The sequence below is a fragment of the Sturnus vulgaris genome, chromosome 29 (assembly GCF_052056855.1).
Source record: "Sturnus vulgaris isolate bStuVul1 chromosome 29, bStuVul1.hap1, whole genome shotgun sequence".
In the NCBI taxonomy this organism is placed as follows: Eukaryota; Metazoa; Chordata; class Aves; order Passeriformes; family Sturnidae; genus Sturnus; species Sturnus vulgaris.
In genome coordinates, this window is record NC_142271.1 from 1,894,609 (window position 1) to 1,921,326 (window position 26,718).

The window sequence follows — 26,718 nt, forward strand, 5'->3', positions numbered from 1 at the left end:
CCCCACCAGGTCCCCCCTCTTTGGGGTCTGAGCTCCCCCAGCCCCTTCACTGGAGGATTCCTTTGTTCAGGCCCTTCAGTTTGGGATCTGCCTGTTCTTGCCACTCCCAACATGGCGGCCTCCAGCACCCGGGCCCTGGGGCCAGGGCGGAAGTGCCACACCCAGCATGGCCGCGCCCATGGCCACGCCGCACCCAAGATGGCCGCGCGGGGGCGGAGCCCGCCGCCCGGCCGTGTGTCGCGCCGTCCGTGGCCGCCGGGGGCGGGCAGCGCCGGCCGTGACGCGGCCGCCACGGCGGAGCAGCGGGACTGGCGGGCGGAGCTGCATCGCACCCACCGGAGATACCGGCGCTCCCCCAGGTGCCACTCCCAACATGGCGGCGGCGCTGCCCCGGCTCTCCCTGCCGCTCCCGCGAGAGGAGGGGGTGAGTCCTCGCGAGAGCTCGGCGCGGCGGAGCGGCCGACATGGAGCCGAGTGGCGGCCCCGGGCCGGGGCCGGTCCCGGTCCCGGGGAACAACAAGGGCCGCGGTGGGGCGGCCGCGCCCGGGAGGGGCCGCGACTTGGCCCGGCCGCCGCGCAAGGACTCCGAGGTCAGCGCCGCCGCCGCCGCCGGGAGCGGGGTGGCCTTCCCGGGCGGGGCGGGCCGCGCCGGGCCTCGTCCACGGCCTGCCCATGGGTGCCGGTGCCCAGGGGCGGTGCCGGTGTCCGGTCGGTACCGGTTCCGGTCGGTGCCAGTGCCCGGTGGTGCCGGTGCCCGGGGGTGCCAGTGTCCGGCTTTTCCAGCCTGGCTTGGGCACCGCCTTCCCCGGGACCAGCCCAGGATCAGCCCGGGACCAGCCCGTCCGCTGGCTCCGATGTTCTGGTCCTGGACCGGCCGCTCCCTCGGTACCGCTTCCCTGGCGCAGCGGCCCCGGGCTGTGGAGCCGAGAGGCCTCTCCCTGTCCGGCCTGCTCGGAACTTGGGCTGCCGGGATCCTGCCTGGTCTCGGTCGGTGCCGGTTTCCCCTTCATCCATCCCTTCCCCATGTCCGGGCCGCTGTGGCTGGGCTGGGCCGGGGCGCGAGGGTGGCTCGGTCCGCCGGTCCCGGTCCCTGTCACGGGAGTGACAGGGCTGGCCCGGGGGTCTCACAGCCCATCCGGGGATTTCTCGGTGTTACCGGTCGGTACCAGCCCGGAGTGGGGTGTCGGCTCCCGCTGCCGGGTGCTCGGACCAGGAATGGGTCCAGCAAACGGTGACCAATCCCCCCAAGGACACCCCGCGGTCCTGGAGTCACCCTGAGCCTTGGGTGTCAGGAGGGTTTTGTGGAGCTGAGGTATCCCGGGGCTTTTCCAAAGCGTTTCATTCTTGGGATGGCCCCAGAGTCCTTCGAACCCACGGGTTCTTCAGAAAGGTCCCTGAAATTCCAGGGGAGGGATGTGAGGGGGAGTCTTGGAGAGCCAGAGCTGCTGGGGGGACTCCCAGCACAGCAGAGCCAGCACCAGGGATTGGAGCTACCCCTCTCTCAGACTCCTGGAATTTGGAATTGTTCTCATGTAGGTCTGCCCCTCTGTCAGGAGGAGGAGCCCCCAAATTTAGGAGAGTTCTGCTGTGGATTTGCACCTCGTTCAGGGGTGGGTGCTCCAAAATTTGTATGGGTTTGGTTCTGGATATGTGCCCCAAAATTTAGGGTGGTTCTGCTATGGCTCTGCTACTTGCTCAGGGCTGGGTGTCCCGAGAGGGTTCTGGTGTGGTTCTGCCCTGTGCTCAGGAGTGTGTGTCCCAAAATTCTGCTCAGGGTCTACTCCTCACTCAGAAGTGGGTGCCCTAAAATTTGGGAGAGTTCTGGTGTGGATCTGCCCCTTGATCAGGTGTGGGAGCTCCAAATTTCAGGAGAGTTCTGGTGTGGATCTGCCCCTCACTCAGGAGTGGGATCCCCTAATTAAGGAGAATTCTGCTCTGGGTCTGCCCCTCATTCAGGAATGGGTGCCCCAAAATTTGAGATGGTTCTTGTATGGGTCTACCCCTTACTCAGGAGGGGTGAGGATTCTGTTCTGGATCCTCCCCATGCTCAGGAGTGGGAACCTCATAATTCAGGAGAGTTCTGGTGTAGATTTGCCCCATGCTCAGAATCCTGAAATTTGTGAGGGTCTGGCTTGTGCGTCTGCCCCTGGGTTGATGTTCTTGACTTCCCTAAAAGGAGCTGATATTTTGTGCTCTAAAGATTCTCCTGGACGGTTTTGCAGCCTCACCAGAGCTGTTTGGAGTAATTTCATCCTCACTAATCCCATCTGCTGGGATGGCACAGGGGGATAGCCCAAATTTTCCCAATTTTGTGCAAAATGGGTGATCTCACAGAAGCCTCTCCCTGTGTTCTGCTGTGTTTGTTGTGCTTTGGGGGCTCCCCCCGTGCTCTGGGGGTGCTGCAGTGGCTCCATGCGGCACAGCCCGTGGAGACGCAGGAGGTGGGCTGGAGTTGCCTCGGTAACGTTGGTGCTGCTGCAGGAATGTTTTTGGTCCCTAAACCAGGAAAACCAGCCCTGGATTTGCAGGAGGATGAGGTGAATTGGGAGTGTTTTCAGGGATTTTGTTTTTCCTGAAACGTTCTGTGATTGAACTGGTTTTTTTCCCCTTGTTTCCAGGGCTATTCGGAGTCACCAGACCTGGAGTTTGAATATGCAGACACGGATAAATGGACAGCAGAGCTGTCGGGTAAGGAATTCTTCTGTGATGAATCAATTAATCAATCGTGATTTCCTCTCCTAGTAGAATTAAATTAACTCTGTCAATTCCAGTATCACTTTATTATTATGTTTAAGTGCTGTATGGATGTTGATAGAGACAGGATATGTGTAATTAATCTTTTTGGCCTTACACTGGGTGGGGTTTTATTACAGTTTGATATTTTGGCTAAAACTGCAGTTCCCAGGGCTGAATTGCAGCTTGGTGCAGGTTTTCTCCTCTTTTTCAGAGCTGTACAGCTACACAGAGGGGCCAGAGTTCCTGCTCAACCGAAAATGCTTTGAGGAGGACTTCAGGATCCACAGTAAGAGCCTTTTTCTGGATTCCTCTCCCCCTGGGGAGGGACAGGGATTTCTCTTCCTGGAGGAGAGGAGCCCAATGCCAGAGCTCACCAGGGTCTGCAGCTACTCCTGAGGGACAGCTCTGATCTCTGCTCCCTGTGAGAAGGGACAGGAATCAAGGAAAGGGCTGGAGCTGTGTCAGGGGAGGCTCAGGCTGGATACCAGGGAAGGGTTCTTCCCTCAGAGAGTGCTGGGCATTGCCCAGACTCCCAGGGAATGGACATGGTGCTGAGGCTGCCGGAGCTCCAGGGGCATTTGGACAGCACTGCCAGGGACCCAGTGAGATTTTGGGGTGTCCTGTGCAGGGCCGTGAGTTGTCCTCTATGATCCTGGTGGGTCCCGTGCAGCTCAGGATATTCCATGATGGCACGAGTGATGTAATGACCTGCTGGATGGCAGGAGACATCCCTCAGCCGTCACACATCCTGGGAAACCTTCCCCCAGCAGCGCCACGCTGCGTTCCCAGTGCTGAGTCCAAAACTCGAGTGTCCCCAGGCTCAGCTGTGCAGTGTCCCCGGGCTCTGGCTGTGCAGTGTCCATTGCTGTGCAGTGTCCCTGGGCTCTGATGTGCAGTGTCCCCAGGCTCAGCTGTGCAGTGTCCCCGGGCTCTGCTGTGCAGTGTCCATTGCTGTGCAGTGTCCCCAGGCTCAGCTGTGCAGTGTCCCCAATTGCTGTGCAGTGTCCATTGCTGTGCAGTGTCCATTGCTGTGCAGTGTCCCCAATTGCTGTGCAGTGTCCCCCGGCTCTGCTGTGCAGTGTCCCCAGTTGCTGTGCAGTGTCCCTGGGCTCTGCTGTGCAGTGTCCATTGCTGTGCAGTGTCCATTGCTGTGCAGTGTCCCCAGTTGCTGTGCAGTGTCCCCCGGCTCTGCTGTGCAGTGTCCCCAGTTGCTGTGCAGTGTCCCTGGGCTCTGCTGTGCAGTGTCCCCACTTGCTGTGCAGTGTCCCCAGTTGCTGTGCAGTGTCCCCCGGCTCTGCTGTGCAGTGTCCCTGGGCTCTGCTGTGCAGTGTCCCCAGTTGCTGTGCAGTGTCCCCAGTTGCTGTGCAGTGTCCCCAGGCCGTGTGCCCAGAGCCCTGCTGTCCTTTGCAGTGCGGGACAAGCAGTGGCGGCAGCTGGAGCGGCCGCAGCACCGCACCCACGCCATGCGCCTGCTGGACGGGCTGGAGGTGACGGCGCGCGAGAAGCGGCTGCGCGTGGCCCGGGCCATCCTCTACGTGGCACAAGGTGACACCTCTGCCCCCTGTTTGTCCCTCTGCAGGGCCCTGAAATGGGTTATAGCACGATAGCGAGTGATATTATAGAGCCATAAAATGGACTCTAGCACAGTATATAGTGATATAGTTAATATTTGTATGTTATATATGCATTGTACAATGTATTTCATATATATTGTGCAATGTAGTTACACAGTTAGATATACAACTGTATACATTATATATACATATACAATATTAATTTTATATATAGCGTATATTTAAATAATACAGAACTCCCTTATGTTCATAAAGTTTTTATATTTATATAGTTTTATATATTATATATAAAGTCTTGCCTATAAAGATAATAAGATATATTTATACATCTTTATATATAAAGATAATAATAAAGATAAAATATATATATATACATATTTACATATTTAAATATAAATCTGTAAATATATAATATATACATATATACATATATAAATATAAGCACATATTTATATTAAAATACATAAATATTAATATAAATAAATATAATTATGAAACACATAGTATATATACTATATAATATACAATATGTAATATATAGTTTTGTATTATATATAGTATAATATATATGTATTGCAGATAATATTGTACTATGTATTACAATTATACATTTTTCTGTATATATTATGTATGATATGATATAGTGCTATCTCATACATAGTATATACATAAAAATATATAATTATAATATGTGTACTATGCATATATAGTATGTATACTATATATACATACCACATATATGTATATATACATTATATATATAATTATGTAGACTATATGTAACATTTTTATGTATATGCTATATATGAGACAGTGCAATATAATCTCGTATGTATAGTATATACATAAAAATATTTAATTTTAGTATGTATACTGCATGTAATACATAATACAATATAATCTACAATATATACAAAATATACTGTATATTGTATATTACATATATTACATATATTGCATATATTGCATGTTATATCTTACATATAATACATTTTGTATATATTTATACATTATATATTATATCTTAAATGCTATATGTATTTTTTATATTCTATTATATATAGTCTCTATTATTCGTATTATATATTATACATTATTCACATTATACATTATAATATATATTATACATTATACACAATATGTTATATATTGTATGTAATATATCAATATATAATACAATGAATATATAGCATTAATATGATACGATAATTACTAATTATTTTAATTTATTTTGAACAATTTTCATTCCTTGGGAATTTCATTCCACCTGGGATGTCTGGAATGGAGCTGAATCTCATGGGATCTGATAGTTCAGAGCAGTTTGGCCCAAAATGTGGCAGATTTCCCTTTGATATCCCAGTTCTGCACACCTGGCATGGGTTACCCAAGGAGGGCAGTTCCATCCTCTGCATCCCGGTTTTCCCCTCACTTTGAAGGGTGTGTTTGCCTCACAGAGGGCTGTGGGGGGATCCCTGGGGCTGCCATCAGCAGCGTCTCCTCGCAGGCACCTTCGGGGAGTGCAGCTCCGAGGCCGAGGTGCAGGCGTGGATGAGGTACAACATCTTCCTCCTGCTGGAAGTGGGAACCTTCAACGCCTTGGTGGAGCTGCTCAACATGGAGATCGAGTGAGTACTGCTGGAAAACACTTCAGGAGTGGCTCTGGAGTCACCAGAGTGACCCCATTGTCCTGGGTGGATGTGTAATGCAGGATTATACCTGATTTCTCCTGAAATTCCCCATGAATCAAACTGCCTGGCAGCAAACAGGCAGCTCTGCTCCTCTTCCCGTGGCTGCACTGGGAGCAGGGAGTTATGGCAGCAGTGTCTGTCTCAGGGCTTGGAGCTGGCACGTGGAGTGCCCATGACAGAGTTTGAATTCCCCCAAATTCCCTCTGAGCTCTTGTCCCTCCGCAGCAACAGCGCAGCCTGTTCCAGTGCCGTGAGGAAACCGGCCATTTCCCTGGCTGACAGCACCGACCTCCGGTAAGGAGTGCGAATGGGAGGACCAGGAGGGGAGCCACGGTTTTCTGGGAGCTTTGGGAGGCTGGGACAGGCACTGCAAGGGGTCCCAGAGCTGTCCCAGCTCTGAGTTTCCACAGGTGTCTGTCGTGCTCAGGCTGCACAGTAGGAATGGGACACATTGGGGATATGAAAGCAGTAACATTTAGGAAAGCAGATTTTTTTCCTGTTTGGACTTGCAGAGACTTTTCCCCCCAGTGCCTGTGTGCTGGTGTGGAGCAGGTACATGAATTATGGATGTGGTTGGGGTTGCTCCAGCTTCTCCCTGAGCACTGGGTGCTGACAGTGCTTCCATAACTTACCCAGTGTCTGGGATTCAGCTGCCCTGGTTTTTGCAGGGTGCTGCTGAACATCATGTACCTGATTGTGGAGACTGTGCGCCAGGAGGCCGAGGGGGACAAGCCTGAGTGGAAGAGCATGAGGCAAACCTTCAGAGCAGAGCTGGGTGAGGAGCAGGAGCTGGGATAGAACTGCCAGGGTTGGAGACAGTGATGTGGGATTTGGCTCTAGGAGTCAGGTAATAGCAACTGGCAGCACTGGGTTGGTTTCTGCTCGACTTGTGGGGCAGAGGGAGCCATCCACCCTTTTCTGCTGCTGGCTGCTCTCTCCCTGGGGAAAAAAAAACGGAATATTGGAGCTGTTGTTTCAACATAGAGGTAAGAAATTATGGAGTTCACGAGGCTTTAGAAGGGGAGATGGAGCTGTCTGGGGTGAAGATCTTGGAGCTGATGGGGAGGAGGATGCAGGAACTGGTGATGCTGGTGATTGGGGTGAGGCCGGGGATGAGGAATTCCTGGCTGATGGTGCTGTGTGTTTCCAGGAGCCCCCCTGTACAACAATGAACCCTTCTCTGTCATGCTCTTTGGAATGGTGACCAAATTCTGCAGTGGCCACGCTCCACACTTCCCCATGAAGAAGGTGCTGCTTCTGCTCTGGAAGACTGTGCTGGTAAGGAGAGGGTGTGGGATGTGTGGTTTGATATTTGGCAGAGGAGGAAATTCTGCTCTCAGAGTTGGCTGTAATTGCTCCATCCTCTTGTTCTGGTGTTCAGTTCTCCTTTAAACCCAACCCCAGGTTTTCTCCCATAGGGAAGCATTGGATATTGGTGTCTGGAGCTGGATACTAAGGATAGACCCAAAGCAAGGTCCCTGGCTGGGGAAAGGAAAGCCCTGAACACTGCAGTTGTGGATGCCTGGACATCCTCCTGTCCCTCCTGCCTCTCTCAATGACAACAGGAGCACAGCACAGGCAGCTCCTACTTGAAACCCTGGGGAAGGATTTGGGCCCCTCAGGACAAGAGAGACTTCGAGGGGCTGGAGCGTGTCCAGGGAGGAGAGCATGGCTGGGGAAGGGTCTGGAGCAGCTGAGGGAGCTGGGAAAGGGGCTCAGCCTGGATAAAAGGAGGCTCAAGGGGGACCTTTTGGTTCTGCACAACTCTGACAGGAGGAAGCAGCCAAGTGGGGGTCAGGCTCTGATCCCAGGGAACAAGGGATGGGCAAGAGAAAACGACATCAAGCTGTGCCAGGGGAGGTTTAGGATGGATACTGGGAAATTTCTTTCATGGAAAGTGGTCAGGCATTGGCACAGGCTGCCCAGGACAGTGTTGGAGTCACCATCCCCACGGGGATTTAAATGTAGATGTGGCACCTGGGGACATGGATTAGTGGTGGCCTTGTCAGTGCTGTGGGAGCAGTTGGACTTGATGATCTCAGAGGGCTTTTCCAACCTGTGATCCTGCAAAGTGGGTTTGGGAAGGGCGGGTGTAGATGCCCCTGGAGCTCTCCATGCTCAGCATGCTGTGGTCTCCCTTCCAGTGCACCCTGGGAGGGTTTGAGGAGCTGCAGAGCATGAAGGCAGAGAAGAGGGAGATGCTGGGCCTGCCACCACTGCCCGAGGACAGCATCCAGGTGATCCGTAACATGCGGGCGGCCTCCCCGCCCGCCTCCGCCTCCGACCTCATCGAGCAGCAGCAGAAGCGCGGCCGGAGGGAGCACAAGGTGGGGACAGGGACATCAGGGAGGGCACTGCCAGGGTCTGGGCTTGTTTTCAGGATATTCCCTTCCCGCTCTCCCTGCTCCAGGCCCTTATTAAGCAGGATAACCTCGATGCCTTCAATGAGCGGGATCCGTACAAAGCCGATGACTCCCGCGAGGAAGAGGAGGAGAATGATGATGACAACAGCCTGGAAGGAGAGACCTTCCCCCTGGAACGGGATGAAGTGATGCCCCCCCCTACCCAGCACCCCCCCAGCGACCGCATCACCTGCCCCAAAGGGCTGCCCTGGGCCCCCAAGGTCCGGTGAGTCAGGGGCTCCCTGTTGGGAGAACTGGAGCAGGGTCAGGGAAACAGAGGCTGTTGGATGTTGAGATTGAGATCCCTGAATCTCAGCAGGAACGTAGGGAGGGTGTTTGGGATGGGGTGGTCACTTTGATGGCTGTTTTCTTGCGGGGTTGGCTGGGCACCCTTTACCTGACCACAAGGCTTTTCCCTGTGCCTGGGCTGTGCCTTTCCCTGTGCCTGGCTGGGCATCTTCCAGACACAGGAAGATGTAACTGTTCCCTTCTCCCTTTGCTGCAGGGAGAAGGACATTGAGATGTTTCTGGAATCCAGCCGCAGCAAATTCATCGGCTACACGCTGGGCAGGTGGGTTCAGAGCCAGCACAGTGCTGCCATTGTGGGTGGCCTGTGGGAGAGGCCACTTTGAGGGCTGCTTTTGTCTCTACATGGCAGCAGGGAAGGCTTTGGCTGGCTGGTCCATGGCTTCATCCCTGGGTGGTCTCTGCCCCACCCCTGGGTGCTCGGCCCTGCTCCCAGCCTGACTCTTTCCCTCCTCCAGTGACACCAACACCGTGGTGGGCTTGCCCAGGCCCATCCATGAGAGCATCCGCACCCTGAAGCTGGTGAGTTAAGGAATTCCTCCAGCCCCTGCTCCTGTATGGGTGCCCCTTGCCCATCTCCCTGCTCCCATCACAGCTCAGGGCAGGATTTTCCTGATCATTTTCCCCTTCTTCCACCCAGTGATGAGAGCAGCCTTAAGCTTTCTTCTCATCCAGGACTCACAGGTTCTCTGAGCCTCTTCCTTAAGGGGCTCCATCTCTTCCTCAGGGGCTCCATCCCTTCTTTAGGGTGTTCCATCCCTTCCTTAGGGACTCCACCCCTTCCTTATGGGGCTTTATCCCTTCCTTAAAGGGTTTTATCCCTCTTCATGCCTTCTTCCCTTTCCTACTGGCCTTGTCCCAGACCTGAGTCCAGCAGCTCCCACCCTGCACATCTACACAGGTCACCCTTGGGACAGGGATCTGGGAGGGCTGAGAGCACTGGGGCTGTGGTGACCCTGTCCTGTCCCCCTGCAGCACAAGTACACGTCCATTGCTGAGGTGCAGGTGCACATGGAAGAGGAGTACCTGCGCTCCCCGCTCTCTGGAGTGAGTGTGGGAATGGGATGGGATGGAGATCCTGGGCCGGGAGCTGGGGCCACTTGGTCCTGCCAGGTTTTTTGGCAGGGCTGAGAGGTTTGTTTTGCTGGGGAAAGGATTCTCTGGGGCAGAGGAGGCTGGGGCAGGAGTTGGGGTTATCCTGCCCGTGGGTTCATGACCCGTGGTGCTGGCAGCAGCTCCTGAGATGAGGTTTTCTGGTCTCTCCTGGCACCAGGGGGAAGAGGAAGTGGAGCAAGTCCCTGCAGAGATCCTGTACCAGGGCCTGCTGCCCAGCCTGCCCCAGTACATGGTGAGCAGGGAAGCACTGGGATCCCCTGGATCAGTCCCTTTCCAGTGATGCATGCCAGGTTTTCACCTCCTGCCCCTGCCCTGTTCCTCCCTCCTGCAGTGGGGAAAGGGTCTGTGGCCAGTCCCCTGCTGTTCCCATTCCCCCTCAATCTCTCCTTTCTTCCCAGATTGCTCTGCTGAAGATCCTGCTGGCTGCAGCCCCCACCTCCAAAGCCAAGACAGACTCCATCAATATCCTGGCAGATGTCCTGCCAGAGGAGATGCCGTGAGTGGCTGTGGAGCAGAGGAGCTGGCTGGGGCTGGGAAAGAGGAATGGGAGGGAGCTGGAGTGACCAGGTGTGGGCTGGGGCTCCTTGGGGGATGTGACCCTGCTCTGCCCTGGACTGTGCCCTGCAGGAACTGGGAAGGGCAGACCTTGCCCCAGCCCAAGAACTGTAGAATCATGGAATGTTTTGTGTGGGAAGGGACCTTAAAGCTCATCCAGTTCCACCCCCTCCCATTGGCAGGGACACCTTTCACTAGGATAGGTTAAGCTTGGACACTTCCAGGAATGGGGCAGCTACAGCTTGACAACCTGTGCCACCCTGAGAGGGAAGAATTCCTCCTGATCCAATCCTTGTGTGTCCCTCAGGACCACTGTGCTGCAGAGCATGAAGCTGGGCGTGGATGTCAATCGGCACAAGGAGATCATTGTCAAGGCCATCTCTGCCGTGCTGCTGCTCCTGCTCAAGCACTTCAAGCTCAACCACATCTACCAGGTGAGGTGGGCCAGGGTCCAGCTGTACCCACGGGTCTTTGGGCATGGCAGGACCCCGAGTGGGTCCCTGTTCACCCATGTTTCTCCTCCCCAGTTTGAGTACATGGCCCAGCACCTGGTCTTTGCCAACTGCATCCCACTCATTCTCAAGTTCTTCAACCAGAACATCATGTCCTACATCACTGCCAAGAACAGGTGAGGGAGAACGCTGCCCACCTGCATTCCTGGGGGATATGGGGAGGGATCCCTGTTCCTTTGGACCCTCCACAGTCCCTCCCTGGTAGTGGCTCAGGCAGATGTGGAAAGTTCCCAGCACAGCCCATCTGCAGTGGGTGGGAAGTGGAGGCTGCATTGCCTCCAGGCCAGGGGGGATCTGGGGGAGCAGCACGACCACCCCTCTCCTTCCTGCAGCATCTCCGTGCTGGACTACCCCTACTGTGTTGTGCACGAGCTGCCAGAGCTGACGGCAGAGAGCCTGGTGAGTCCTGCTGGGACAGCCCTGGCACCTGGGCTGCTTCCCAGGGGAATTTGGGGTGCAGGGAGGCAGCAGGGCTCCAGCACCCAGCCCTTGCACCCTCAGCTCTCCTGCGCTTGGCCCCTGCTGCCACTGGGATTTTGGGATTTTGGGGAGGGGGATGGAGATGGCAGGTGTCTGCTGGGGTGGAGTGCCCAGAGAAGGGAATGGAGCTGGGGAAGGAGCTGGAGCACCAGGAGCAGCTGAGGGAGTTGGTAGGGGGGACTCAGCCTGAAGGAAAGGAGGCTCAGAGGGAACCTTCTGTCTCTGCACAACTCCCTTACAGGAGAGTGGATCTGGGGGTTCAGGTTCTGGTCCCGAGGAACAAGGGACAGGGCAAGAGAAAATGGCCTCAAGCTGTTCCAGGGGAAAGTCAGGTTGGATATTGGAGAAAAATTCTTTGTGAAAAGAATGGTCAGGCACTGGTACGGGCTGGCCAGGGCAGTGTTGGAGTCACCATCCCTGGAAGTGTTCAAAAAGTGTGTGGGTGTGGATGTGGCACTTGGGGACAGGGATTACTCGTGGCCTTGGCAGTGCTGGGGGAACAGTTGGACTTGATGATCTCAGAGGTCTTCTCCAATCTTGATTGGATAATTCCATGCCCACATGCTGTACTGTCCCCTCCTCAGATCAGCACAGCCTCTCCCCGTCCCCACTCCAATCCCCTGCCTGACCCTGCATGTCCTTCCCCACAGGAAGCTGGAGACAACAACCAGTTCTGCTGGCGGAACCTCTTCTCCTGCATAAACCTGCTGCGCATCCTCAACAAGCTGACCAAGTGGAAACATTCCCGCACCATGGTGAGGGCTGGGAATGTTCTGGAGCTCAGCATGGACAAGCCTCTGCACTGGGGATAACCTGGGACAGCCCAGAGCTTGGTGGGGAGTGAGGAGCGAGCAGGGGGATGGAGGAGGGGTTGGCACAGGAATCCATCCCAGTGGGATCTGGGAATGTTCTGGCAGATGCTGGTGGTGTTCAAGTCGGCGCCGATCCTGAAGCGGGCTCTGAAGGTGAAGCAGGCCATGATGCAGCTCTATGTGCTCAAGCTGCTCAAGGTGCAGACCAAGTACCTGGGCCGGCAGTGGAGGAAGAGCAACATGAAAACCATGTCAGCCATCTACCAGAAAGTGCGGCACCGCCTCAACGACGACTGGGCCTATGGCAACGGTACATCCTGGCATCCCTGGCATGCCCACTGCCGAGTCTGTGCCCAGAGCTCACCCTCTGGGGCCTGAGCAGGTGTGCTGGGCTTACCTTGGTGCCCCTTGGCTGGTTGAACTCGACCAGGTGCCCACCAAGCTGCTCTGTCGCTCCCTTTCCCAGCTGGACAGGGCAGAGAAAATCAGATGGGAAATGACTTGTAGGTTGAGATAAGTAGTTTAGTACAGCAAGAGCAGAAAAAAAAAAGTTTGTTCTCTACCTCCCATCAGCAAATGATGTTCAGCCACTTCGGGGAAGCTGGGCTGCAGCACATGGAGTGGCTACTCTGGAAGGCATATGTTTTAAATAACAAATGCCCCATCATTCCTCCTCTTTTCCTTAGCTTTTATATCTGGTCTGACATCATAGAGTCTGGAATATTCCCTTGGCTAATTTGGGTCAGCTGGCCTGTGTCTCCTCCCAGGATCTTGCCCACTTCCATGCACTTGATGGGGTGGGAACGCTGGGAGGTAGTGCTGGTGCTGTGTCTGTGGTGGGGGTGGTGGAGCTGTTGGTGGCTCCTGGAAGAACCTACAAAGGCCTTTCCCAGGTGTGAGGGAGCTGGGGCTGTATGGGTTCTTAGGAGTAGAGAGAACCAAGGATATTCCAGACCCTATGACATCATGCTCAGAATATAAACTGGGGGAAGAAGGAGGAATTGGGGGATGTTGGGAGTGATGGTGTTTGTCTTCCAAGTTACCATTCCCTGGGATAGGGCCCTGTTCTCTTGAAGGTGCTGACACCTGTCTGCTCATGGGAAGTGGGGAATTATTTCCTTGTTTCTCTTGCCTTGTGTTGCACAGCTTTTACTTTCTTTATTAAGAGTTTGATCCCAACCCACCAATTTTCCAGCTTTTACCCTCCTGATTCTTCCTGCTCCAGCTGATGAGGGAACGAGCAAGCAGCTGCATGGGGCTCAGTCTGGCTGGGGTTAAACCAGCACACAGAGGGCTTTGGGCTGGCTGAGGAGTCCCCATCCCTGCTCTGACCACTCTCATCCCTGTTCCCAGACCTGGATGCCCGTCCCTGGGATTTCCAGGCAGAGGAGTGTGCCCTGCGTGCCAGCATCGAGCGCTTCAACTCGCGGCGCTACGACCGTGCCCACGGCAACCCCGACTTCCTGCCCGTGGATAACTGCCTGCAGAGCGTGCTGGGCCAGCGTGTGGAGCTGCCCGAGGATTTCCAGGTCAACTACGACCTGTGGCTGGAGAGGGAGGTCTTCTCCCGGCCCATCTCCTGGGAGGAGCTGCTGCAGTGATGGACTGGACACAGGGAGGCAGGATGGGTTGCTTGGAAAGCTCGAGGCTGTCACAGGGCAGGGCAGCGAGGTTTGGGGGGGGTCTGTGGGTGCTTGCACTGCTGTGATGGGCTTGGGAAGAGGATGGAGCTGGAGGGTCCTCCCTGAGACCACATCCTGCTCCTCTGCCTCCTTCCAGGCTCATCCCAAAGCTGGGGGTGCCTTGGGGGTTTCCTGTTGGGTGGGGGGATCTCTGCCCACCTGATGATGCTTTCAGAGGCACCACCTTTCTCGTGCCCCCCCAGTCAAGAAGGGGAGCAGGTGGCAGGGTGGGACACCAGGCTGGCCCTGCCCAGCCCCTCTGGGTCTTCGGGAGGCTGGGGGGCCTGAGGGGCTGAGGTGGCCTCCCCTCAGCCCACGAGGGGTGCAGGAGCTGTACATATATTATATATATTTGGTGATACCTCTGCCCCAAGTGTGGCTGGGCTCTGTCCGTGTCCCTGACTGTCCTGCCTGGATGAGAGTTCCTGATCCTATGTCCTTGTCCCCACTGATCCCTCAAATCCCGGGGGGTACATGGCCCCTCACCAGAAGGTTTAGTCTTATTTTGCACCCAGGTCCTTTGGTTTGGGAGGAGCAGGTTCTCACAGGCATTTGCCTGTCCCATTCACTGAACCCTCCCCCAGCTCTGTCCTGGGATTTCTGACACCAATGTGGTGTTACCACTGGGCTTTTCTTTGGTCCGTGCTCCCAGCAGAGAATCCTGTCACCAAATCCTGCCTGAGCTCAGCCTTGCACGTTGCCTGGCCTCAGTTTCCCTGACAGAGGGGCAGCAGCAGCCCTGGGGGATGAAATCCTGGGGGATTCACCCTGATTTGAGGCAGGGATTTGCAGAGATGGTTGTGAGCAGAGGGAGCCTGGGACAACCCCAATTCCCACCCCATCACCTGTTGGGATTCTGAGCCTGTGGAGCTCCAGGAGTGAATCCGGCTGTGGGGATGCTCAGCCCCAGCCCTGGAAGCAGCAAACTCAGCCTTGTGAGGCATCAGAGTTCTGTGTGCTCAGCAGGGGCGGTAGCACGCCCTTAATCTGTGCCTGGAGCTGTCCCCAGCCTGGCCTCTTCCCCCTCAGCCAGGGGTGACACTGAGCTGGAGCCCTGGATCCATCTGGGTGCCCAGGGCTGCAGCCTGACCTCGTGCCCCTCTGGGCAGCACAGAGCCAGGCTCTGGATGTGCCCCCGGGGTCCTGCCAGGGCTGCACCCACCCCTGGCACTCACCTGGGTGCCTCCAGCACCCTCCTGCCCCCCGGACCTATTCCCAGCACCAGAAGGGGCCTGAGGAGCCTGTTGGGAATCTCCATCCCCAGCCCCCTTGGCTTTAGAGGGCTGCTGGAGCCATAATTAACTTCTGAAAAATGTGGTTTATTGTTCAGAAATGAATAACAAGATCCCTGCTGGTGGGAGGGGGTGTGAGATGTCCTGGGTGAGGGTGGGCAGCCCTGGGCTGCCTCCTGGGCCAGGCTGTGCCCAGGGTGCCAGGGCTTGGCTGCAAACCTCGGGGTTTGGCCCAGATGGGGCTGGAATAGCAGGTTTGGTGTTTGGTGCCTCCCCGAGGGGATCCCCAGGGGTGTTCCCCCCGTCAGGATGTGGGAGCTGGGGCAGGTTTTGCAGGGGGGGTTTGGCCCAGAAGCGTCTCTGGGGGTGTGCCAGCATCTCCTGGTGCTGGGATGAGCAGGGTCATGCCTGGCTTCATTTTTTTGGTGTTTCACTGCAGTGGAGGAGGTCACAGTGGCTGAAGGGGGGGACAGGACGTGCTGGCTCTTGGGGGGAATTCGGGGAGTCCCCCTGGAGACCCCAGAGCCGATGAACCACGTTGGACACAATGAGGTGTCCCCCTTTCCCAAGACTGGCCATGCAGGTACCAGCAGTAACGTGCAGAACCCCCCCCCCTCAAATCGACTGGTGGTGCCCCCAACACCCCTGGAGCTCCTGGGAGGGTTCCCACCTGCTGGGAATAAAACCTTCCTGAGGGGTTACAGGGTGACCCCCCTAGGGAAACAGCCTTTAATTTGGGATGTTTATCCTGGTTTATGCTGCCTCATGGATTTATTGACCATCCCAGGGGGCTCCAGGAGTTGTGCCAGGGCCTTATTTCCCCTCTGAGAGGGGGCAGAACGAGCTGCGATGCTCTGGGGAGGAGCTTTGGGGCTCCTTGGCCCTGCCCCCAGTAACCCCCGAGCACCAGCAGCTGTCCCAGTCCAGTCAGTGGTCCCAGTATGGGACTGGGAGAGGGAGAGCCCAATTTCTGTCATTGTTGGTTGCACTGGGCAGGGGTTGAACGGCCAAATTTGAGCTGGGGGGCGGGGGGGGGAGAATTTTCCCCAAAACTCCCCTGCCCTGGTGCTGCCCTGGCCCCCCACGGGCACAGTCCCCTCCCCAGCCACACCCACGGCTGGCACTGCCCGGGTCGGGGGTCGGGAACCCACCGGGAATCTCCATCAAACCCCGGTCCCTGGAGGTGCTGGGAGGGCTCAGGTAACTTGGGGAACCATTTTTGGGATCCCGAGCTGCCAGTGCCAGCCCTTTTGGGGCAGCCTGGGTTTGGGGGGGCTCCTCTTTTTCCTCCCCCCGACCCCCCTTTGGCCCCTCTCAGCGGGGTGGGGGGTGCAGGAAAGCTCAGGGTGTGCAGAGAGGGGGTGAAGGTAACCCCACACCCCTGACCCCACTCCCTGGTGCCTGGGGGGTGGGGGATACACTCCAGGGGGATGAGGGCTCCGTGTCCATCCCACAGGGGGATCATGTGGCCCAATTCAGGAGGTTCCCAGCCCCCTCTTTGCCCTTCATCCTCAGTGGCATCAGGGTGGGCGCCTTGTAGTCGTGTTGTGGGGGCTCGAACGGGTGTGGGGCCAGGGCTGGGGGGGGCAGCCCGTGCAGGGAGTAGAGGCTGTTGATGCCAGGATGGGGGCCCGGGGAAGCAGGGATGCCCACGAAGCCATTGCTGGGAGCGGGGGGGTACGGGGACATGCAGGGGGACGGGATGCTCTCGGGGGGCAGCAGCCCTGGGGGGCTCCCAGGGCTCGGCCACAGGTTGTTCTGCAGCTGAAATAACAAAAAAAAAAGCCTAAAATGAGGGTGGGGACATCACACTCTGCCTTAGATCCCATTCCCTCGCTTCAGGATTCCTCTTATCCCACCGATGATCCCTCTCACACCCGTTGGATTCCCCTCATCCTCCCTCGGATCCCCTCCACCCACAGGGTGCAGAGGGAGCGATGCCTTTGCTCTGTTCAGCCTTGGCAGGGTTGAATCCTGGTTGAAATATTCCCCCCGGGAGAGTTTGGCTTCAGGGATGTGCGTGAAAATAATTTAAAATTATGTTTATGCTTTTCGATACTGGAGGGGAAAGGCAGTTTTGCTGTAACGGGGGGCAGGAGGCAGTGATGGGAGAGAGCTAAAGGGGGTCTTCAGGAGGAACACTCCAAAACCTGCCCTAGAGGGCGTGTTCCCATGGGAAATGGAGTGGGACATAAAGCAGCATCTTGCTGCGTGTGGCAAAATCCCCTTCCTCCGGGGGAATCCTCCCTCCTTCCATCCCGGGCCGCACTTTTCCCAAGGGTGGATACAACCGTGGGGGAGAATGGGCGATGGATGTGGGGGACAAGGGGCAGGAATGGGCGATGGATGTGGGGGACAAGGGGCAGGAATGGGTGATGGATGTGGGGGACAAGGGGCAGGAATGGGTGAAATGGGTGATGTGGGGCAGCCACAGGTGCGGGGGGACGAGACCCCTCCCCTGGGAGTGGGGGGACCCGGGGCTGGAGCAGCTCCCCTGGCATCTCTCACCTCCTGGATTTTCCCGTAGCGTTCCCGTTTCCGCCACTTGGCCCGGCGGTTCTGGAACCAAACCTGGGGGATGGAGGAGAGGGCTGAGGTGGGGGGACCCTTCCCCTGCCCACTGCAGCCTCCTGCCGAGCCCCACACTCCTCCCCAGCAGGAAAAGGGGCCGGACACGATGCCCCAGCATTCCGGAGAGCCGGAGCCGAGCAGAAGCTGCTGCTCCGTGCTCGGCGTTGAAGCCCTGGCCTTCCCCAACAGCAGGAATATCTTGTCCCGCTCCAAAAATGATCCATCCTGCTCCGTGCATGATCCTTTCCCCTCCCTGGTGCTTCTGGGACTTGTTTATCCCAGACGTTGCTGCAGAATTAGGCTTTTTTGGGTGCTGATGTCCCATCTGCACATTCCCTCGTGCTGGGGTGGGGACAACTCCAGCAGCACCTCCCGGAGAGGAGGATGCACTACCGGGATGCTTGGCTTGAGGCTCTGGTGCTACAGGTGCTTTCATCTCAGTCCACCCCAAATCCGGGCTCGGAGGCTCCGGTGGGCACTGGGTGGGTGCAGGCTCGGGGGACACTGCCCTGCCTGTGCCTTGTGCCCATTCGTGCTCCCTGGGGATGGCAGCTCCCAGCGAGTGCTCCCTGCTCACTTCCTTTCCCTCCACCTGCATTTCCTCCTGCTGGGAGCTCCCTCCAGCTGCCTCTTCCGACTTGGAGCCTCAAACCGCATGGAGACACCTCTGGAAGCAGCTCCCTCCCAGCAGAGCCGGGGACTGAGGATCGGCCTCATCCTGCCCCACGTCCCAGGGTGTGCAATCCCAGTTCCCTCCACACGGAGCTCCCGGGGATTCCTCTCCTGAGCTGGGAAGGGGGGCTAGAAATGATGGATGCATGGGGGGGTCATCACGATTCTGAGGGGGGTGATTGGCACTGGCCTCCCAAATTTTGGCTCTTTCCACTCTTTGGGTGCTTGTCCAGGGGGGAAATGCAGAGAGTTCAGGGTACAGAGGGTGCATGGCCTGAGATTTTCCATCTGGGATTTAGCATCTTCATGGGAAAACCAGCTTCTATTTCAGCATCACCTTGCAGACAGGGGAAGTCCCCCCTCGTGGCAGCCCCCAGGGTGTCCGTGCCCACCCCTCTGTGCCCGTACCTGCACCCTGGCTTCGGTCAGGTCTGTGCGCAGTGCCAGCTGCTCCCGGGCATAGACATCGGGGTAATGAGTCTTCTGGAAAACCTTCTCCAGCTCCTCCAGCTGGAACGTGCTGAAGGTCGTCCTGTTCCTCCGCTTCTTGCTCTTGCTCTTGCCCAGGGGCTCGGGGAGCTCGAGGATCCCGTGGTCCCGGAGGCTGCCCAGGGGTGTTGCCAGTGGGCACCCCAATTCCTCTGGAGCTTTCGGGGGGACCCTGCAGGCTGTGGGAATTGCCTGGAACTCACCTTTGCAGCCCTTCTCACCTGGTGGGGGAGAGGCACAGCACCAGCAGGCGTTAACAGAGCCAAGGAAACCCTGAACTGTTTGTGCATCCCATCCCATATCCCACATCTCGGGGAATGTCGAGGTAGTGCCCCAGGAGAAAGGACTCAGCATGGACACACAGCAGGGCCCTGAGGAGGGCAAAATCCATGTGGGATCCACGCTCACTGCAGGAGCTCTGGGCAGGAAAAGCTTCTGGAGGGTGGGGAAAGCCTGGCTGGAGCAGCCAGTGCTCAGGATCCCACTGGGATGCTGTGACTGCGTGGGAAGGGGGCAGAGGAGGTGGGCACAGGGATTTTTTGCAGACAGTTTTTGCTCCACTCTCCTCATCCCTCTCCTCCCACTCCCTTCCCTCACAGGCTGGTGCCTCTGCCCGGCTCAGAGCCCAGAGCAGAGCACAGGGCCCAGCAGTGACCCCGAACCCACCCCGGCTCTGGGCTGTATCCAACCCCCACACCCCAGAGAGTTCAGGGGGAGCTCTGTGCCCCTGAGCCAGCACTGCCCTGCAGCTGCAGCTCCCGGAAAACACTTGGAAGGTAGTGAAAAATCCTGCTCTGCTTTTTTTGCTAAAGAAGAGCTCCCCTTCCTCACCCTCCTCTGGGACCAGAGCAAGAAATCTGGGGGTTCCCCCCTCCTGTCGCTGCTGCTGCACCACTGGGGTGGGTGATGGAATGGGATCAAGGAGGAAAATCCCTGCTACACGTTTTGGGGGCCACCTCTGTACCCCCAGGGGGGTTGTTTGTCCCCACATGGGAACACACAGAGCTTTTCAGCTCCAGATGATTCCGGGTGCTGCTGTGACCCCGATAGGCTGAGCCAGGGAAAGGAGTGAGTGGGAATTAACAGATGGAGAGGGGTGCCTTGGGGGCCCCTGTCTGCTGAGGGATGCCTTGGGGTCCCCTGTCACCTGGAAAGGGACAACCTAAAAACGCTGAGTTTGCCCTGATCCCACCCCAATCACCAGCTCCAGAGATTCAGGATTTCTGCAGGTGGGGACCCTGGCTCCCTCAGAGGAGCAGGATCAGGCCCACGGCCAGGAGAGGGAAATGCCTCCTTTGGGATGGATCCTCCTTCCCATCCCGTTAACCACCCAACAGAGAGGGAAAATGGGGTCCCCATCCCTGGAGACCCACCCGGGATTCTGCCCCCCCCAAACCAGCCCCCACCACGGCCTTTTCCAGCCTTTCGGTTTTGATTTTTAGTTGTTTTCTAATTAAGGCAATTTGGGGGCTATGGAGCCGCCAAGCCCAGATCCAGCTGCTTTGAATTAATGAGAAATTGTAATTTGGGGGGGGGGGTGGAGGGTTGGGGGACGATTGCTCCTCGTCCTTCTCAGCCACGACCTGTCTGGTCATGGATAACGGCAAAGGAACGAAACCAAATTGCCGTTTCCTCCCGGCTTTGGCCTCCAAAGGGTTCAGCTGCTGGGCCGGAGGGTTTGAATGATTCAAAACCAAATCTCACCAAAGAGAAGACCCAAATATAGCCAAAATTAAGGGGAAAAAAATGACCAAAATAAAACCTGGCTGCATAAAGCATCGAGTTTGGGGGTTTTTTTCCTCCTTTTTTCAAAGGCAATGCGGTGCATTTCCGAGTGACCCGCGGGTTTTGGTGTTGGAGACAAATAAATAAATAGCCAGAAAGAAGGAAAAGGCAGGAAGGAGGGGGATACAGGCACGTAGCTAAATAAACACAGCGGCACGGGGGGACAAAGGGAAGATATAAATATTTTTCTCCCACTCCTTCCTAAACTGACACCCCCCGAAAGATTTGGCGGCGCTGGGGAAGGCGGCAGCTGGGAAACAGCTGTACAATTCCTGGGATAATGGGGAGGGGAAGGAATTCGAAAGGATCATTAGTGAAGGGATGGGGGCACGGAAAGGACTCCCAGGAACCGGGGGAAACACCCGTGGAACGGCAGCGGAGCAGGTAAGCGCCGCGGCGGGGGCCCTCCCGGTGCTCCCTGACGGCTTTTCCCGGCACTTCCCGGGGCTTTTTCTACCTGTCCCCGAGGCGGCTTTGCCGGGTCCTACCTGGTTCCCATTACTCCTGCAGCTCTGCCTTTTGCTTCTTATATTAAAGCAGAAGTGGGGGAATAATTCTAAAACGAAAGTGGGAGCCCCCGACGGGCCCGGATGGGAAAGCGCAAAGAAGCGGCGGGAGAGCCCCGGGAATGAGCCCGGTCCTGACCGAGCCTGGGGAAGGGTGCGGAGCCTCGGGACATCCAGGCCAAGGGGAACCGGCTGCTCTGGAGCTCCGGACATGGGTACTGGGGAGACCCGAGAGCGCCGGAGCCGGTACTGGGGAAAGAGAGCGTTACTGTCCCGGACCGGGCACCGGGAATTCCCAGGGAACCGGGAGCGTTGGAGCTGCGGACCGGGCACCGGGGAGCCCCAGGGAACCGGGCACCGGGGAGCGCTGCCAGCCCCGCAGTCCGGCCTCCCCCGGAGCCCCGGGCTGTCCGTGCGGCCTCACCGCGGTTGCTGCCGCCGGTCCTCCCCGGTGGGGTCCGGGGACCGGAGCCGGTCGCGCCTTTCCAGCCTCCTCCGGGAGCGCGGCCGTTCTCCATCCCCGGTAACGGGGAGCCGCCGTTCCCCACCCCGGGTTCGTCCCCGCCGTCGCGGCAGCGGGGCCGGGTCTCCCCCGCCGCCTTCTCTCCCCTTGTTCTGGAGAACGGGAACCATCCCGGAGACCCCGGTCTCTGTCGCGACACAGTCCCAGCTGCCGACACCCGGCAGCACCGGCCCTTGCCGGCTCTGGGTCCCGTCGGGGGACGCCCCGGTGGTTCCCGACGGAACCATATCGCGACATTGGCCGCCCCGGAGAAGTCCGGGAGAGCGTGTCGGCGAAATGACGCTCTTGGGGGGTGGGGGGGGGGGGGGGGGGGGGGGGTCAGGGCTGGGGCTCCCGGCAGAACCCGAGGCCGCGGGCGGGGGACAGAGAGGGGGAAAGAGAAGCAGAAGGGGCCGGGAGGGGTCGGCGGCCCCCGCCCCCCCATCCACCCTCCGCTCCCCTGGTACCTGCAGCCCCGGCCGGGTACAGGGGCTTCCCATGCACGGCCACGGCGGGGGGGCCCGGGCTGGCGACCCCCAGGTACCGAGGCTGTGCCCGGAGCGGCGGGCAGCGGCCGGGCCGGGGGCTGAGCGGCGGCGGCCGCCGGTGGGGCCCCGGTGCACCGAGGGCGAAGGCGGTGGGAGGCCGGGGGAGCCCCGGGGGACCCCCGGGCCGGCGAGGCGGGGGGAAGGCCGGGCAGCCCGGTGTCTCCATGGCGCAGGTTGGAGGGGACGGGGATGGTCCGCGGGAGCGGATTTTGTGCGGGGGACCGGGAGGAGGGGGACGGGGGGCGATGGGGAGGGAGGGATCGGCCCGCAGCCCCCCCAGCCCGCACACCCCCACTCCACAGCCAGTCACGTGCGTCCTCACAGCCTCTTCTTTAACCCTCTAATCCCAAATCCTGCCCCGCCGGGGACACTTTCCCGAGTGGGTCGGATCCCTTCATCCTCAAGGCAGGGGCCGCAGGGGGGGCCGTGCTCCCCCCTCCCCGAGCTCCCAGTGTCTCCCAGCTACAGGAAATGCCCAGGGCACTTCTTTGGTTTCAAACTTCTTCCCTCACTGCTGATAGCAGCAAGAAATACCAGGCAGGGGAGAACTTCCATTTTCTGATGCTCTCTGGGTTTATTTTCCCCTTCACAAGCTCTACAGAGTCCATTTGTGGCTTTTCTCTCCCCAAAGCCAGGGCTGAGGCCTGGGACAAATTGATTCAGGGATGATGGTGACCCTGGGACAAGGATGCAGGGATGATGCTGACCCCAGGACATGGGATCCAGGATCCCTGGATCAGGCCCTGCTGTGGGTGGTGTTTGCTCCCAGCATCAAGGGGATCCTATCCTGCTCCCCATGTGTCCCTGCTGATGCTTCCACACCCCAGGATTTGGATCCCCTCACCCCAGCATCCTGAGTCTGGCTTTGGCATCAGGCACTAGTGTGGATCAGTGCTTGTCTGGACTTCTTTATTCCCCTTTTCTCCTGCATTTTGCTCCTCTGCTCTCCAGGGCTGGAGGTTTGGCTTGGCTGGGGGAGGTGGCAGCTTTGGGGATGTTTGTGTGCAAAATGAGGAGAAAGATCTGGAATTCAAAAGCTTGGAGAAGGCTCTAAATAAGAGGCCTGGAAAAGTAAGTGGAAATCCGGGCTGAGGGGTGAAGTTTCACCCCTCCATTTGCTGTTTTTCTCCGTGCACAACACTTTGAGTTCATTCTTGGGCACCACTCCTTGCTCCAGGTCTACGAAAATATAACCTGCAGGTGTGGGGGTTGTAGGGAGGGGATGAGCTGCATGTGAGCAGCAAAAAGAGGAGGAGAGGAACCCGGCAGATCCCAGATGTGTGATGTTAGATAGCAGAGCAAGGGATAACACTGACTATAAATAACATTATCGCTTTTATGGGTGATGCCGGGCCAGGACTTTGTTATCCAGGCACAGTGAAAATCTGGAATCACAAGAAAATCTCATTTCAAAGAGTCTGTGATATAAATATGTCACCTCTATGTCTTGGCAGGGGTTGAGGATTGATGTGTTGTTTGGTCATTGGAAAAGCTGTTGGTACTGCAGGAGTGATGGATTTGTGGTGTAAATCACAGCTGGATTTTCCAGCCCCTGCTCAGGGAAACTGTGAGAAAACGCTGGGCTGTGATCCTGGGCTCAAAGCTCCTCTTTCAGAATCCTGTGGGGGGCTGGCTCTGCACAGAGGGATCTGAGCCTGTGATGCCCCCTCCTTGCCCACCCTTTTGATGCCCATGATGCCCCCTGTGCATCCCCCAGCATTCCCTGATTCTTTCCCTTTGCAGCAGCTTGAACTGCTGGGGTTTTCCCTGTTCGACTGTCCACAGCTGGCAGGGTGCTGTAAATTATGGCTAAATTGGGACTAGGAGGCCTCTGGCTCACAACAGGTCATTAAATATTATTAAACATAACATAACTCCTGGAAAGGCTTATTAGTTTTAAGGTTGCTCTCCCAGTTTTACTGCTGGCATTGAAAGGAATTTAATAGCACAGGGATGAGTCTATCCACGTGTGCTGGGACAGACAGGTTGGTTTAGGATGTTCTGGTTTTCCAGGCTGGAGAGATTGCTGGGACCCTTCTGGGCAAGCAGAGAGGTCTTGGGCAGGTGGGATTTGGGGTGCTTGGAGCTGAGGTTTGTGAGATTTTGGGGTGTTTCTGTTGGTTCTTGAAGCTGCTGAGAAATTTGGTTCTTCCAGAGGGCAGGGATGAGGACCAGGACTCCCAGGATCTCCTTCTGAACCTGCCACTAAACCTCTGCCCTGTTCTTTCCCGTGTGGTGCCTCATTCTCCTGGATTTGGGAATGTTTGTTTTGGGGTCAGGGAAAAGGCTGAAAAGTGGCTGCTCCTTCCTGGGGCAGCATGGGTGGGTGCCAGTGTGGGACTGACTGGAGCAGGGAAGTCCCTGAGCTGCTCCTGACACTCGCTGGAGTTCATTTTCCATGGCTCGTTTTCCATGGATCAGCTTATTTTTGGGCAAAGAATGATCCCACCAACTTGAAAAGCTTCCAGGAGAAACTTTTCACAACGTCACAGTGTCTGACTGCATCTCCGTAAGGGGAAGAGCTGCTGGGCCAACTCTTGGATTTAAATGACCTTTTGGGTCATTTCAATTCCAATTTTAATTGGCTCTTCCACCAAGTGAGCCTCACCAGAGAGCCACCAGGAGCGGCAGGAGGACTCTGATGGGATCCTCTGTGGGAAAAGGCTGATTTTGCTTCATCTCTTGCTTGCTGGGAGGTTTTTTTCCTTCCTCTTCGCATCCCATTTGCTTTCCCGTCTGTCTGCAGCCATCCCAGAGCTGTCTCTCCTCCCCTGGGACCGCGGGATGTCGCAGAAGGGCTCTGCAGGGGGCCGGGAGGGTTTGCAGAGCTCTGTGGTTTGTAGGAACCTCCCTTCACAGCCAGGACTTCGCAGCGTTACCCAGAGCCTCGGGAATGCTGGCGGGGGATGGAGCAGTGCCTGGTGCACAGGCTTCTCCTTCCCAAGGTCACACTTTCCCTCCCAGCCCGAGGGACCAGCAGCCGACATCCAGGTCCAGCTTTTCCTCGAGGGCAGTTGGGTTTTATTATTTTGGCAGTTTGGGAGGAAAGTCCATTCCTGGGAGCGTGTGGAGGAAAAGCTGTGGGCTCCTCTGGAGAGCAGGGGGGCAGCTCAGCGTGGACACAGGAGCTCCCAGGAGTTCGGGGTGATGGCAGAAGGGACAGTCTGGGGACAACTGTCCGAAGGGTGATCAGGCACTGGCGGCCCCTCCCGCCCGCAGCATTCCCGGCTCTGTTGGGTGTTTCCTGAGCGAGCTTAGAGCAGGGTTTGGAGGATGATCTCCAGCTCTGCTGCTCCTCTCAATCCCAGGCAAAACATTCCTGTTTCTTCTCAGCCTGGGGGAGCGCCATGTGTGGGCAAAAGGACCTGGAACGGCAAAACAAAGGCCATTCCCTCTGTCCTTTAAGGGATGGACATTTTGGGGATGCCCATGGGGTCCTTCCCTTGCCCGAGCAAGATGTGGGACCCAGCCAGGATCCAGCGAGCTCCTGCTCTTGTTCCAAGCCTGGACTGTTCCAGGACCTTCCCCTGCTCCCCGGGAGATCCATCCCAGGGGGATCCATTCCCAGGGGATCCATTCCCAGGGGATCCATTCCCAGGGGGATCCATTCCCAGGGGATCCATTCCCGGGGGATCCATCCCAGGGGGATCCATCCCAGGGGGATCCACCCCTCGGGGGTCCCAGGGGGATCCTCGGCTTTGTCTGGGCACGTCCCTGCCCCTCCCCGCCCATCCCAGCCCTGGGCACTCAGGGAATCTCTGCCCTTCCTCAGGTTTGGTTTTCCCCGAACCTGCAGCCTCATCCTCGGTCTCTGTCCCTCTGCACCTCCCAAATATCCCCAAAACCAAAAATGTCCCCAAACCCTCTGATTCCTCTGCAGATCCTCGTCCCAGGCTACGCTTGGATTTTGTTCAGGAATGTGCGTATTGGTGGTAGGAAAAATCACTTAAATCCCCCGAGGAAATAATAAAGTGATTTTAATATATATTTTATATAGGGAGAAATAAAATCCCTTGCTGGTCACAAGCGCGTTTTGTGCGAGGGAGAGGGAGCTGGAACCGGAAACCCATCGGGATCCCTGAGCCGGGCTGGGTTTGTTGTTGCAGGGAATGATCCTGACTCCAGATCTCACAAAAGCCAAAGTACAAACACAAATATCCACCCACGTGGAATCACCATGGCCCCGGGTCACACACGTGTTTTACAGGCGTGTGAATAGATTTAGAGATGTAATTTGGATCTAAATTAGATATAAATCAGACATTAATATTATATTATAAAATATGCTAGTCCAATATATTATTAGCTGTAAATAGTATATATTTGATACAGATCGATGTAGATTGCATATTATTATACATACAATATATTAGTATAAATACTAGTTTATGTTGCATTAATTATAAAATATTAATTATGCAAATTTTAATTTTATATTTTAAAAATATTTTTTCATCCCGGGAAACATTTAAGGCCAGGCTGGACAGGGCTTGGAGCAGCCTGGGATAGTGGAAGGTGTCCCTGCCATGGCAGGGGAGTGAGATGAGCTT

At 56.5% G+C, this 26,718-nt stretch overlaps 2 protein-coding genes across 4 annotated transcripts; one reads left to right on the forward strand and one right to left on the reverse strand.

Moving 5' to 3' along the window:
• The first annotated feature begins 282 nt into the window (after window positions 1-282).
• STRIP1 (striatin interacting protein 1) lies at window positions 283-14,224 on the forward strand. 3 transcript variants are annotated; one of them, XM_088180393.1, is made up of 21 exons: window positions 283-424; window positions 2,619-2,688; window positions 2,948-3,022; window positions 4,147-4,281; window positions 5,815-5,935; window positions 6,224-6,292; window positions 6,667-6,773; window positions 7,149-7,276; window positions 8,143-8,325; window positions 8,409-8,626; window positions 8,906-8,971; window positions 9,165-9,228; window positions 9,682-9,753; window positions 9,980-10,054; window positions 10,221-10,318; window positions 10,685-10,811; window positions 10,905-11,005; window positions 11,222-11,288; window positions 12,020-12,124; window positions 12,287-12,491; window positions 13,535-14,224. In XM_088180393.1, the coding sequence occupies exons 1-21, from the start codon at window positions 374-376 to the stop codon at window positions 13,780-13,782; spliced, it is 2,385 nt and encodes a 794-aa protein (XP_088036519.1). In that variant the 5' UTR covers window positions 283-373; the 3' UTR covers window positions 13,783-14,224. The 3 variants fall into 3 exon arrangements, with proteins under 3 accessions (XP_088036519.1, XP_088036518.1, XP_014728310.1); XM_088180392.1 differs by lacking the exon at window positions 283-424 and adding an exon at window positions 431-590; XM_014872824.2 differs by lacking the exon at window positions 283-424 and adding an exon at window positions 2,011-2,537.
• Window positions 14,225-16,195: 1,971 nt separating this feature from the next.
• ALX3 (ALX homeobox 3) lies at window positions 16,196-22,334 on the reverse strand. The gene is made up of 5 exons (XM_088180396.1): window positions 22,088-22,334; window positions 19,412-19,414; window positions 18,747-19,048; window positions 17,604-17,666; window positions 16,196-16,859 (listed from the first exon to the last, which is right to left on the reverse strand). The coding sequence occupies exons 1-5, from the start codon at window positions 22,332-22,334 to the stop codon at window positions 16,557-16,559; spliced, it is 918 nt and encodes a 305-aa protein (XP_088036522.1). The 3' UTR covers window positions 16,196-16,556.
• Between the last annotated feature and the right edge of the window lie 4,384 nt (window positions 22,335-26,718).